Raw genomic sequence first — 14,829 nt, 5'->3', positions numbered from 1 at the left:
AGATTTAGATAATTTTATCATGTACCCTAAAAAAGAGTTAGAAAATTTTATTATGTACCCTAAAAAAGTAAAAGAAAGTATTAAAATATCTTCGTATATATAAAAATTTATTATTTATTTATTTATTTATTTAATATTTTCAGAACAACATTGGAAATAGCGAGTTTTTTTGGTCTTTCGTGGAATTTGAGCCTGGTATTTGAGATAAATATTATCTCTACAAAGTCCCACTATTAATTGAAAAAAGTTTTTCGAAAATAAAATGTGTACTGAAAATCTTTTTTGTAGTTCCAGAAAAGATGAAATGATAAAAAAAAATTGAATTAATAAAATAATTTAAAAAAAATTAAGGGTATAATTGGTATTTTTAAAAAATAATGGGTATAGGTATAAAAATGGGGTACAAAGTAAATTTTTCATGGCTTTAAAAGATTATACTATGCACCCCACACCTAAATGTGTCACCCCTCAAGATACATGAAAATACAATTTTATCCTTTTAACTATTTCTAATAAGTTTCAAATTTTCGAAATAAGAATTACATTTCCAAATTTTGAAAATTTTTCGAAAATTATGAAATTTTCTATTTCTGCAGTTTAGAATATATCGAAAATTTTGGAAATTGTCATTTTGAAACTTTCGAATAGTTTGGAAAGAGGAGTGAAAAAATGAGAAGTTAAAAAGTTATAGGTTTGAATGTTTTATAAAAGGCAAAAATGTATTTTTATGTGTCAAGAGAGGTGGCTAAAATACAAAGAAACCCATGTATAGTTGTTCTTTTAGTAATTAGTCTTTTTTATTTTATTTTATGTATTATCGGTAAATTACCGATAACAATTCTCATTTTTATTTGAAATTTTAATTCAATGAATATTAATTAAAATAAGAGTCAACAAAATTAAAATAAGTCTTACAGTAATTTTAAATTAATATTTTAACATTTCAATTAAATATAATATTAATTTATATCATTATAAATTTCATATTTGTAACATTCTTTCTTAATTTTTAACTCCTAATATATGTATACTAATTTATAATGGCATTGTTATTGAATATATACTAATTTATTGAATATTCTTGTTGAACTTTAACTTAAATTCCCATATTAATGATATGAGCTAAATTTAAATGCACATTGGTGCATATAGTCTTGAAATGCACCATAAATAAATAAATAAAGTAATTAATTTATCTAATAAACTAGCAAAGCATTCAATAGAAGGCAAAAATTGAGTCTATGGATACGTGTATCTTCAACATATGTACAGTAAAAGGCCTAAAAGGCACAGTGTAACATCAATTGTAAGGTACGAACTTCACAATTAAGTAGGGATGAGAATATGTCAGACCGACCGACGGGGGCATACAGTCTAGTCTACTCATACCCAGAACAGGTTAGACTTTTTTCTTAAACAGATAAAGTCAAGACTTCTAAAAAAGTCTATTTAGTTAAAAAGGTCATGCTATAGGCCACATAATAAGCCTTTTAGGCCTATCTGACTGGCCTATTTAAATAAATATAAATAATATTTTTTTACTACTATAATTATTATATTAAATTTTGATTTTTTTTGTTATATATTCAACTTTTAGTAATTTATGCGTATTAATCTCATTTAATTTTTGACATATTTAAATATATTATTATAAAATATAATTTAAGTATAATGTATATAAAGTCATATTCTTCAAAATGTGATATTAAATATCAAAATAGAATTTGATTTCATTAACATATTAACTTATTAATTTATTTAAAGATATGTTTGATTACTTATTCAAAAATGTTTAAATGAAACAGACTTTTAAGTAGGCTAACATGACCAGACTTCTATCAATACCAGATTCAGTCCTAAAAAGTAAGTCTATGATAGGCCACATGCCAGTTTTAGACCTTAAATTTTTTGACAGATCAGACTCAAACTTAACAAAATCTAACTTGATTCAGCCTATTCTCACTAACTTGGATCATGGCAAAAGAAAAATTGAAAAGACAACGAGAATTCACTAACTTGTGGCTCTTCCTTAACCAGTATTCTTGACTATTCGTGGTATATTGGGGACATAGTATATATATAGGGTGATAACCATTTGAGTTCTCGTTATTTGATAAAAAAAAAATTAATATAATTAAATTAAGATATGTGCCCACGTAATAATATTTAAATATAATAATTAAAATAAAATATTTAATAAAATCATCAAACAGTAAATACAACTTAGATGATAGTTACATAGACATTTGATATGTTGAGATACGAATTTGAACCCGAGATATCCATTTTCTTTACACTTAATATATGTGAGTTTTGCTACTAGATTATTTATTAAAAAAATAGAAATATAGAATTAGTTTTAACATGTTTGAATATTTTTGAATGAAATTAATTTTAGTTTTAAAATTAATTATAACTTAAAATTATGATATGTGTATTTAACTTCAAAGATAACTTTATTTTTAAATAATTTTTCAAACAAAAATCTCTTCACTCTAGTTTATTCAAAATCAAATTTTTACAAATGAATAAAACACATAAACATGTCCACAATTCAAAACATAGTATTATTATACATTCAAGAAGAATCATACAACATTGTCCGAAGGTGGTAAAGGAGAAAAGTGAGAAGGAAAAAGCAAAAGATAGGAAGCAGATGGGTGACGCAGGCAGGAAAAGGGTAGCAATAGCAACTCTTTACCCTTTTTGACTACACCTCCTTACCTAAAATTAACACACCCCCATTCCCAAAATGCCCATCCAACATCAAAAAGCAATTCAAATGAATCATTCAATTACTCATCTAAATTATAAAATTTAATTAATTTAGTCTCCAAAGTTATTAGTATTTTAAAAATCTTTAATTTTATTAAATTAATCAAGTTAATCTATAAAGTTATTTAATTTTAACCGATGTAATTATTCTAAATTGAAAAATATTTTTAATTTAATTTATTTTAAAAACTAAATTCACATTTCTATTCTTATATAAAAAAAATATTTATTATAGATGACAAGCATTTCGACATTTTAAGTCAGATAAATAAATCACATTTTACTTTTTTCTGTGATAAAAATGTAAATAAAAATATGCAAACAAATAAAGTAATCAATACTGATAAGTTTTAAAGCAGATCCTAAAACATACAATCAAATTCTAAAATTAAATATAAGAAATAAATATAAGAATAGTCAATGCTACACCATATATAATATAAAGAGCATATAAATCATAATCAATCTTATGTCACAATATTTATCCCTATGTTTAGTTGAATAAATTTAGAACAATGTGTATAATGATAAGATAGAGTAATAATCCTATATATCCTCTCTACGTTGATTTGATACTCGGGTTTCTCTTAAATTATTTGGTTATGGTTATAGAATATGATTTTTTTTTTCTTTTCTTTTTCAAATTTACTCTGAGTAGATACAATTTTATTAAAAGTTATAGAGTTTCTTTTAACTCTATGTTTCTAAAAATCATAGAACAAATTTTTTTTTATAATAGAATTTTTCGTTATAAGGCAAAAAAATCGTATTTTTGTTTGAAAGTAGATAAAAACCCTAAGAGGATAAAAAAATTGTATATTTTTAAACTTATACTTCTGAAGTATATTTGAAGGACAAAAAAACAAATTTCGTAAAAGTTATTGTCATATATTCTAAGACATATAAGTGAAGACGAGATCTACTCTTTCATGTAGGGTTGCAATAATCCTATTAATTCTTTCGTAGATAGTCATACTAAGGTATCAAACTATTCTTTTTCATGATAAGTTATAATAGTTTCACTAATCCTAGATTCATTCAACAATAAAATACATTTATCAAGCTCACTCACTATATAATGTATAATATTTGATCACAATATATATATTTCAAGACCTTTATGTTGGTATATCAAGTGTGATATATAAGTCTCACATTGAATGAAAAAATATATATTAAACACGATATAAGTGAGAGAACCACAAAACTCGTTGTCTTAAGATTTTAGGTAAAAATTTGTGTTCAATCTACTTGGATGATTGCTCTTGGCTCAATGTGATGATCCTCCAGACCCCTCATGACCAAACAGTGGTATCAAAGTCAATGATTTGATGTGATCGACTTGTTGTATTGAAAGTCTTCATGATCACGAGTGTTCAGACGACCATAACTCAAAAAAAGAGCAAGAGTGTGGATAGGAAATCACGAGTCATTTGAGTCATTGTAAACCCACTTTAATTGAGTGCAAGTTTTTCCCAAAATTAAAATTCGGAAGCAGGGACAAACTTGACTGAAACCCGCTTTGATTGAATGTGAGTCGGAGCAATGACAAATTTTGAGTGTTGATATTCGTCCTATTAATAATAGTATTGTCATTTTTAAATTTTATTTATATAAAATTTTAAATTTTATTATTATATACTAATAATTATTTTATTATATTAGTTATAATTAATATAATTAAATTTATTATTTTGAAGATAGAAAAGAGGCATAAAAATGAATAATTAATTTTATAAATTTAATAAGTTTAATTTTGTGTGCCGGAAAATATGGAAGTACAAAAGCGACTAATCAAAGGGAATATAAGAGAAAAAATCTATCTCCACTCAACCCTATTACCCCATCTACTTATCAAACTCGGATCTCATTATTGAATTTTGAGTTTATAAATTAACTCGATATAACTTTTTAAAATCGAATGAAGTATACAACCCAACAATTTCAAAGATTATATTTATAATAAGTACCGGTAGTTCTAAAAATAACGAGATTCACAAGGGCATAACCGTAAACAAATAAAGGACAGTCTTTAGATTTTGTATACAAAATCAGAAAAATAAAAACGTTAAGAAAATGTGAGAAAAAAGAAAAGAAAACATTTGAAGAAGCATTGAAAGGAAAGGAGAAAACAGAGAAAAAAGTGGAGCATTGTCGAAGATAGAAAAAAAGGCCACACCACAAATACAACAACATAGTATTTTAACCCCCGAAACTAAAGCTTCGATTTTTCCTATAATCACACCATTTCTCATCAAAAAAATAAGGGGGGGTTTGAAAAAACAGAGAAAAATAAACAAGAATCACTCACTTTGTTTAATAAAGGTGAAGTTTTTATTGAATTTTGAATAGATCAGGTGTGATGTCGTGTTCTTCTTCATCTGGGTCGGAAGATGACGATGAGGGCTTCGATTCTTACCGGAAAGGTGGTTACCACGCCGTCAGGGTCGGAGATCAGTTCGCCGGCGGCAGGTACATAGCTCAGAGGAAATTGGGTTGGGGTCAATTTTCAACCGTTTGGCTTGCTTATGATACTACAACCTCTGTATGTTTTTTTTATCCTTTACTCTTCTCTCTATGATATTTTTTTTTTTTCAAATGGGGTTGTTTTGAATCCACCCTTTAATGATTTTGAAATTTTTTAATTTTTTTTTAATAGTTTTTGAAATTTTGTATGTGAGTTTTGTCTTTAGTGTGAAAAAAAACTAAATTATTGAAATCTGGTTTAATTTGTTGGATCAATGGAGTTGTGAAATTATGTGCTAGTTTTTTGTGTTTCATTATTCAAGTTTGTATGCTTTAAATGCTGTTGAGGTTACACAATTAATTTACTTTAAGTTTTAATATGCAATTGAAAATTAATATACTTTAAGTTAATATGCAATTGAAAATTAAATATTATCTAAGTATTTTTCTTGGTTCCTCTCTCTCTCTCTCTCTCTAAATGATACACTTAATGTATCTGATGTGTCTGAACATATGTTGTCCTTTTGTGTCTTAAAGGTATCATTTTGAATGGATCAAATTGATATGAATTGGATTTGATGTATGCAATGTTGCAATGGCAAAATTGGTCAATGATCATCACTTCATCAAAAATGTGACCATATAGAATGTGGATTTGGATTTTCTTCATTTGGAAAATCCTAAATTTCATGGAGTTGTGCATCTCAATTTACATTTTAATTAAGTATTTTGTACCTAACTTACCAACTTGAAACACAGACTCTCTGATCTTGATTGTACGGCGTCATATGTTCAACTGCAGAAAATTTAGAAAATGCAGGGAATCAGAATCTCTGGATTGCAAAGATTTGTCTGTTTGCAAACAACTAGAGTAGTAATAAATGTGTCTTTGTGGCTCTTCTTTTTTATGGTTGATCCTGATCGGATAATTTAGTGTATGATGCTCCTTTTTAACTGTAACACTTGATGCCTTTTGCATGTGTATCTATAAATAGGTGTTAATTTTGTTGGACAGTGTATAGTGAGCACCTTAGCGGCATTTGGAAACGCCGTGGTTCTGAGTTTCGATTCTTATTTGACACAGCGGAATGTTTAGATTTAGGGTTCTTATGTTATGTTTGTGATTTTCAGGCTTATGTTGCTCTCAAGATCCAGAAAAGTGCGGCTCAGTTTGTTCAGGCAGCCCTTCACGAGATAGATGTTCTTTCATCCATTGTTGACGGCGCCATTTCAGATTCAAAATTTGTTGTTCAATTGATTGACCACTTTAAGCACACGGGCCCTAATGGCCAGCACCAGTGCATGGTACTCGAGTTTCTCGGAGATAGCCTTCTTCGTTTAGTCAAATACAACCGTTACAAAGGCCTTCCAATGAATAAAGTTAGGGAGATGTGCAAATGCATTTTGATCGGTTTGGATTACTTGCATAGAGAACATGGTATTATCCACACAGACCTAAAACTCGAAAATGTTCTTTTGGCTTCTACCATTGATCCTGCCAAAGACCCTGTTCGATCTGGAATCTCCCCGATTTTAGAGAGGCCTGAGGGAAACATAAACGGCACGGTTACAAGTCTTATCGAGAAAAAGTTGAAAAGGAGAGCAAGGAGGGCGGTAGCTAAAATATCCGGACAAAGAGCTTCAATGGGAGGAATGGGAGAAGCTCCAAAACCGGGGAGAAACATTGATGGGATCGATGTGAGATGCAAAGTGGTAGATTTTGGAAATGCGTGTTGGGCTGATAAGCAATTTGCAGAAGAAATTCAGACAAGACAGTACAGAGCTCCTGAAGTTATATTGCAGGCCGGTTATTCTTTCTCCGTTGACATGTGGTCGTTTGCTTGTATTGCTTTCGAGCTTGCCACTGGTGATATGTTGTTTACGCCCAAAGTCGGACAAGGTTTTAGTGAGGATGAGGTATGATGGTTTGTTTGAAATGCTATTGCGGTTTAAATTATATTCCTTGTTTATGATAATTGTTCGAACACAGATTACTTACCTTATATTTTCCTGCCATTAATTTATTTCTGATCGAAGGCATGTCTTGGTGTCTAACACCGTCATCTTAATTACATTCAATTAATTTATTTTCTCAAATTATTACTAGTGTCGACAAGTCAGCTTCAATGTCATATCCGGTGTCCATGTTAGTATTTGTGTTTCACAGCTAAGTATATACTTTTATTATTTAATAGTTTGGGTAATGACTTCTTGTGAGTTCATTAGAAATTGTATGCACATATGTTCATAAGGAAGGAAAGCTTCAGTAACAATTTAAAACTTTTAACTAAGATATAATAGATGCATTCACATTAGTTGTTACATGATTGTGGAATATGTGAGTGAAATTAATGAGAAATCAATACAAGAAGGTACACATGAACGGAATTTCTCTTTGTTTACTGACAACTTAATGTCAAGCTGACATACATTTATGCAATATGTTATTTAGTACAAAGTGTTGTCAAATAGCGGCTACTGCTGTAGTATAGTGCTGTAGCGTAGCGGAATTTGAATAAACTGTTATTTTCTGCAATATGCAATTGACGACCCTGCTTCAAATTGGGGAAGCACAGATCTCTACACCTCCGATAGCATGTTAGAATAACCAATCTTTGTATTGTGTCGGTTTCAGGACCACCTTGCCCTGATGATGGAACTCCTCGGAAAGATGCCGCGGAAGGTAGTAAGTACACTCTCACACTGTCTGTGTATTTATTTATATAACTAATAACTAACTTTGGCAAATCTACTACTTGAACGTTGCAGGTTGCTACTGCAGGAGCAAAATCGAAGGATTTCTTCGACAGACACGGGGATCTCAAAAGGATTCGAAGGCTAAAATTTTGGCCACTTAACAAAATATTGATTGATAGATATAAATTTTCAGAGAGTGATGCTCTTGAGTTTTCGGAATTTCTTTCGCCTCTTCTTGATTTTGCACCCGAGAAGCGACCGACTGCGCAGCAGTGTCTGGAACACCCTTGGCTAATGGACAAGGATTGTTCCTAAAGAAATGAGAAATGAATCTAGTGTGGAAAAAGTGGGTGTTGGGGAAGTGAAGGGGAGATAAGTATTTGAGAGTCACCCTCTTCAAACATTATTGACTTTTGATTGTGATTTTTATTTTTTGGTTTGGTCAAATTCAATAAGATTTATTTTTTTATTGGATTAACTATACTATATGAGATTGTAAATTAGTAAAGAATTTTGTTCATCAAGAGATATAATATGACAGGAATTTTGTGTGTATATTATCCACATGATTTTAGTGATGATGGAATTCATCCATGTCAAGTGTCTTTTAGTTTTCCTACTCTATGAGTTTTCAAAGATAGGAGAAATGAATATTTTTAATGCTAATGTGAGTACTTCTTTTGGTGGTTTATCCACTGATTAATCGTTGGTTAATAAAAGTCTAATTATGTTGTCAGTTTCAAAATTAATGAATTGGATCTTATAATTATACAGTAAGGGGTTTTTTCTGTAACAATGTTATTGGTGCGAAGTTCACCGGTTTTGTCGATGGTTAATTTTCATCGAGTAATCGTTCGAACTTTAATCCTTGTTTAAGGGATTTAAGTTCAGTTCCACCCAAACCAATGTAATGTTGGTATATATTTAGTGATATTTTCACTATTCTTGTAAATCCACTTAATTATGTGAAACAAATGACATCATATATCAACTAAAAAAAATTATAATTCATAGAAGAAAAGTCTGACTTCCAACTATCATGGTCTCAATCACAGAAAACTTAGGTTGATGTTATTCCAGTCTCAACTTTTTTTGGTTTTTTACCAGATTCAATGATCCGATAGTGGAAAATTTCAATCCAGTAGTAAAAAAATTAGATTTATAACTTTACCGGAAGCTCCAATCTAATAGTATTTTTACATCATTTATTATGAATTGATTGAATATTCTTAATATTTTGAGCTGTTTGGTTTTGTTGGATTAGCAACCACTGACAATTTATGATTTGATTGGTTCTGTTGTGTACAACCTAGGTTTGGACTGCTTTTGGCCCAAATTTTGGCCATTACCAATTTTGGCCGGCCGATGGTTTTCATCATAAGATTTGAATTCCTTTTTAAAATAGTTTTTTAGGAATTGATTGAGTATTCCTAATATTTGAGCTCTACAACTATGACTAACTTGGTTTTTCAACAAACTTCTTCTCATCACCTTTATACTCCTCTCGTCAAACAGATTTGATAATTTCAATTATATATAAAGATATTGAGATATTATATTGCACATCAATCTTTTCTTCTATTCTTTTCAATATATGAGAAATTATTCCGTAAATACAAGTTTCATCTTGTTTCATAATATGGTATCATTGAGTCTGGTTTTAGGACCTTCATCACCTTCGACAATGGCAATATCACATAACAACAACAACAAGACCAATCTTGATCCTTGACAAACACCATTACTCCTTGTTACATTCACCCAAGTGAGGGTCCTTCTTCTGTAACTATTACCCATGTCCTTAATGGTACCAATTACAATTCTTGGACTTGTTCGATGACTAGAGCAATGGTGGGAAAAAATAAAATGGAGTTTCTTGATGGATATTTGTCATGCCAAGTAATTTTGATCCAACTCACAAGTATTGGTTGCGATGCAACAATTTGGTTCTTCAATGGGTCATTAATTCAATCTCACCATCAATAGCTTGGAGTCTTGTCTTCGAAGATAGTACTAACAAAGGCTAGATTGATTTAAAGGAACAACTTTCACAAGGCGATCTAATTAGAGTTTCATAATTGCAAAAAAAAAATTCACCCAATTAAACAAGGTAACATGAAAGTTTCAGATTTCTTTAGTGTTTTCACTGTGTTGTGGGAAGAATTGGATAGTTTTCGCTCTATACCACCACGTAATTGTACCTCCACAATCTATGTAAAAGAAAAGAGGGTGGTCACCTTTTTAACTGGTTTAAATGAGAGTTTTGATGTGGTTAAAACAAAAGTGTTGCTCATGGAGCCCCTGTCAAATCTCAATAGAGTCCTCTCTTTAGTTCTCCAACAAGAAATACATAATTGAGGGTCTAATGATAACACAAAATCTCAACCCTTTGTTAACGTTGCTAACACAAAGAAATGATCTTGGAAAGGAAAAGAAAATTCCAAGACTTGCACTCGCTGTGGTAAACTAGGTCATATTGTTCACATTTGTTACAAAAAGTAAGCGTTTCCACCTAATTTCAAATTCAAGAATGGTAGTTCTACCAATAATGTGTATTGTGAACAAGAAAGCACCAAGAATGTGGATGATGATGATTGTGGTAGCCAACAAGGTCCATTTACTCAAGATCAGATCAAAGGGATTCTGAACCTGATACAATAGGCTAATTTGGAGACTAAACATGCAGTCAACCACATTGTCTCCTCTTCCTAGGTTGGTTTATCCCCTGTTGAGGTAAACATTCCTTTATTGCTATCAATAATTATCACAAAGATGTGGTTTGGATTATAGAGTCTGGAACAATTGATCATATTTGTAATGATTTTAATGCCATCACTAAGTTTGTCAGAATTAAACCAATTAATATCAAGTTACCTAATGGGGTTGTTCCTACTGTTGACTATGCAGGAATTACTTTTGATACCAAATAATTAAAATTGGATTATGTTTTGTTTTTACCTATGTTTTCTTTTAATCTCATTTCTATCTAAAGATAATGTAATCAATTAAATTGTTATGCTATTTTCAATACTTATGGTTGTTCTATACATGACTTGAGGATAAAAAAGAGGATTGGTATTGTTGAAGGGCTTTACTACCTCAAGGGGTCAAGATAGTATTTGCAAAATTGTATAGATTGTGGTATAAATAGTATTAATAATCACAATTTTAGACATATTCCCAAATTAGCTTTATGACATTTTCATTTAGATCACATTTCTAACAATTATATGAAGATTTTGAATAATCAGTTTCCCTATATAGGTTATGGGGACAGACATGTTTGTGACATTTTCCATTTATCCAAACAAAAGAAGTTACTTTTTTTTTAATAGTAATCACAATGCTTGTGTCCTTTTTGATCTAATTCGTGCGGATATATGAGGCCATTTTCTATTCAATCTCAAAATCATTTTAAGTATTTTCTCACTATTTTGGATGACTATAGAAGGTTTTTTGGGTTATTTTCATGAGACACAAATCTGAGACTAGATACCATATTGAGTCTTTCATCAGACTTATTCTCAACCAATTTAGCAAGAAAATCAAAGTTTTGAGAAGTGACAATGGTTTAAAGTTTCTTAACTCAAATTTGTATTCTAATATGGGTATTGTGCATCAAACCAATGTGTTGAGACACCTAAGCAGAATGCTAGGGTGGAAAGAAAACATCAACAAATTTAAAATGTGGCTAGAAGTCTCTTATTTCAATCCAACCTACCTAAGATTTTTCGAACCTATGCTATTAACCATGTGGTTCATATTATTAACAGGATTCCTACTCATTTACTTAGAAATAAGTTACATTATCAATGTTTCTATAACACTAACCCTGATTTGACCAATCTTAAAGTTTTTTTATGCCTTTGTTATTCATCCACTCTTACTTCTCGTAGAATAAAATTTGATAGTCGAGTCAAGAAATGTGTTTTCTTGGGATATAAGATAGGTACAACCGGTAACCAGTTTTATGATATCTAAGATAAAAGTTTCATTGTTTCAAATATGGTTTTTGAAGTACTCATCATTCCTTACAATCCAAGAAATTCAAATTTAAGTAATTGAGATTGTATTCATGTTAATACTAGTGAACCTATTGTTATTGAGCTGCACAAAGCTCATTTTGATTGTGATTTGGAAGGGGACCATACCCTAAGCTCACATCCATATCAACTTGAGCAAGGTGTTGACTCCATTGTTTAGCAGCCTTATGAACATGAGCAAGGTGCTGATTCCATTTCTCAGCAAGACGAAGATAATAATGACAATCAACACATCAAAAGATCATGATGGGAAATATACCAACCATCCTATCTAACATGTTACGAGTGCCAAATCACAAGTCACTCAACAATCAAACCAGGTGCACCATATCCTATTTGTAATTATGTTTCATATGCTAATTTATCTCCTGCTCACAAGGAGTTTTATTTATCTATTTTAACTAAAATAGAACCAAAGAATTATGAGGAGGCAAATAAACATTCATACTGGAATAAAGAAATGGAAGTTGGATCGAAGGCTCTGGAAACCAACAACACATGGGAGATTGTAGATAGATACAAAGCAATACTTGTGGCAAAAGGATATAATCAAAGAGAATGCATGGACTATCTTGACACTTTTAGTTCAGTCACTAAAATGACAACCATCAAAGTTTTGTTGGCTTTTGCATCCATTTTTCATTGGCATCTTCCCCAACTTGACATCAACAATGCTTTCTTACATGGAGACCTACATGAAGATGTGTACATGAAATTACCATATGGAATCATTGGGAACAAAACAAACCAAGTCTACAAGATAATTAAATCCTTATATTGGCTAAAGCAAGCTAACAATGGCATGAGAAGCTACTCTCTGCATTAGTGAATTATGGTTTTCAACAAGCTACATCAGATCACTCCCTCTTCATTAAACATGATTCAAAAACTTTCACGGCCTTGGCCATTTATTTGGATGATGTAATTCTAGTTGGGAATAGTTTGGATGAATTTCAACATATCAAAGACATATTGTAGGAGATTTTTGGCACAAAGGGTTTGGGATCCTTGAAGTTTTTCCTTTGGTTAGAAGTAACAAAATCTAAGAGTGGTATCTCATTTTGTCAAATAAAGTATTGCATAGATTTATTGACATAAACATGCATAATGGAAAGCAAACCTGTTTCAACACCATTGGATGTTTCTCTAATATTACAACAACAAGATGGAACACCCAATATATATGCTATTGAATACATAAGACTCATTGATAGACTAATATACTTGATAACTACAAGACTTGACATCACCTTTGCAGTCCAACAACTCAGCCAATACATGACTAGTCTTAGTCAAACACATCATCAAACAACACTTAAGAGTCCTTAGATACTTGAAGAAGGCACCCGAAAAGGGTCCCTATTTTCTTAGAAATTCAGAGGTTAAACTCATTAGATTCACATATGAAGATTGGGCCACGTGCAAAGATTCTATGAGATCTTTTTTAGGCTATTGTTTCTTTCTTGGAAAGTCCATCATTAGTTGGAAATCAAAGAAATAGCTTCTTGTGAAAAAATCATCTTCAGAAGCAGATTATAGGGCTTTAAAATCAAGAACTTGTGAGTTACAGTGTCTAGTCTACCTCTTTAGTGACCTCCATACTAGTTTCAAGTGCACACCTTTGTTGTTTTGTGACAACCAGAGGGTTTTGCACATAGCAATGGCTTATTTCAATCGAGCTAATTGTGAGATTGCTTGCAATGGCTTATAGGATACTTGTTCTAGGTTGTTACTAGTTAGTTATTTCTATTATTTTAGTTATGGTTGTTACACTACTTCATCTTTCTTCTCTCTCATTGTATATATAGAGATTGAGATGCTATATTGTAAGTCAATCTTTTCTTCTATTCTTTTAAATATATGAGGAATTATTCAATAAATACAAGTTTTATCTTGTTTCATAATAATATGTGCTACCTCTTATGCCTCTCTAAAGATTTAGCATAATTATATTCCTCAATTTAGATATGTTTCAATTGTTGATACCTTAATTATTACCAGTCATCGATTGTAGTTTTTTCTTGTTGTCTTTTCTTTTCCCTTGCATTATATATATATATATATATATATATATAAATAAATTTAAATAAATAAATAAAAATTAAATATAAAAAAAAATATAAAAAAAAAGCTTAACAACTTGAAAGAGTGGAGTTTCATTGTGAATGTTCTCGATTTTACAAAATTCTCCAAGTTTAAACCAATTTGTAACAAATGTTGAAAATGTGAACTTAGAAGTTTCTTCAGCATCTAAGTAGAGATGAACAAGATAGATTAGGTTGGACTTTGCAACATCTTAATCCAGCGTAGGTTAAAAATATTATAACTGAACTTAACATATTGAGCCAGTTTGTTACATTTTTATAAAAAAATAAAAATAATTTTTATAGTATTACATTTTTTTTTGTTTTGAATTTTTAAATTTTAAAAACGAATGACTTAAATATATGATAGGTCTATGCAATAACATGTTTTTATTTATTTTAATTATTGTAAGTTTTTGTTTGACTTTTGTCCTTATAAATATTTTTGTGTTTTTTATTCTTGCTCTTTTATTTTAGTTTTTAGAAAATTAATTTTTATTGGAAAGAGTTCCTCTAATATATGTAAAATTTAATTTTAGTCCCTCAATTGCTAGGTATATAAGGGATTACAAGGACCAAATTCAATAAAAAGCAATTTTGTTGGGATTAAAACAAAAGAACAAAAACCAAAAATTAAAAAAAAAATTTACAAGGACTAAAAATCAAACAAAATAACTTGTAGGAACAAAAAAAACACATATTTGCAGAGACTAATAATATATTTAAGACAAAAAAAAAATTTAAATAAACCTTCAAATGAAAAA

The 14,829-nt window shown here is 30.2% G+C and overlaps 1 protein-coding gene across 2 annotated transcripts; it reads left to right on the top strand.

The window, feature by feature from the left end:
• The first annotated feature begins 4,879 nt into the window (after positions 1-4,879).
• Positions 4,880-8,493, top strand: LOC101492703 (uncharacterized). Of its 2 annotated transcripts, none has more exons than XM_012718275.3 (4): positions 4,880-5,320; positions 6,373-7,158; positions 7,877-7,924; positions 8,011-8,493. In XM_012718275.3, exons 1-4 carry the CDS (start codon positions 5,138-5,140, stop codon positions 8,251-8,253), a joined length of 1,260 nt encoding a protein of 419 aa, XP_012573729.1. In that variant the 5' UTR covers positions 4,880-5,137; the 3' UTR covers positions 8,254-8,493. The 2 variants fall into 2 exon arrangements, with proteins under 2 accessions (XP_012573729.1, XP_012573728.1); XM_012718274.3 differs by having other exon boundaries at positions 4,909-5,320; positions 7,877-7,927.
• The last annotated feature ends 6,336 nt before the right edge of the window (positions 8,494-14,829 follow it).

This window comes from Cicer arietinum, chromosome 7 (genome assembly GCF_000331145.2).
Source record: "Cicer arietinum cultivar CDC Frontier isolate Library 1 chromosome 7, Cicar.CDCFrontier_v2.0, whole genome shotgun sequence".
NCBI lineage: Eukaryota > Viridiplantae > Streptophyta > Magnoliopsida > Fabales > Fabaceae > Cicer > Cicer arietinum.
Note: the sequence above shows the minus strand (reverse complement) of the source record. Positions and strands in the feature narration are given on the sequence as shown.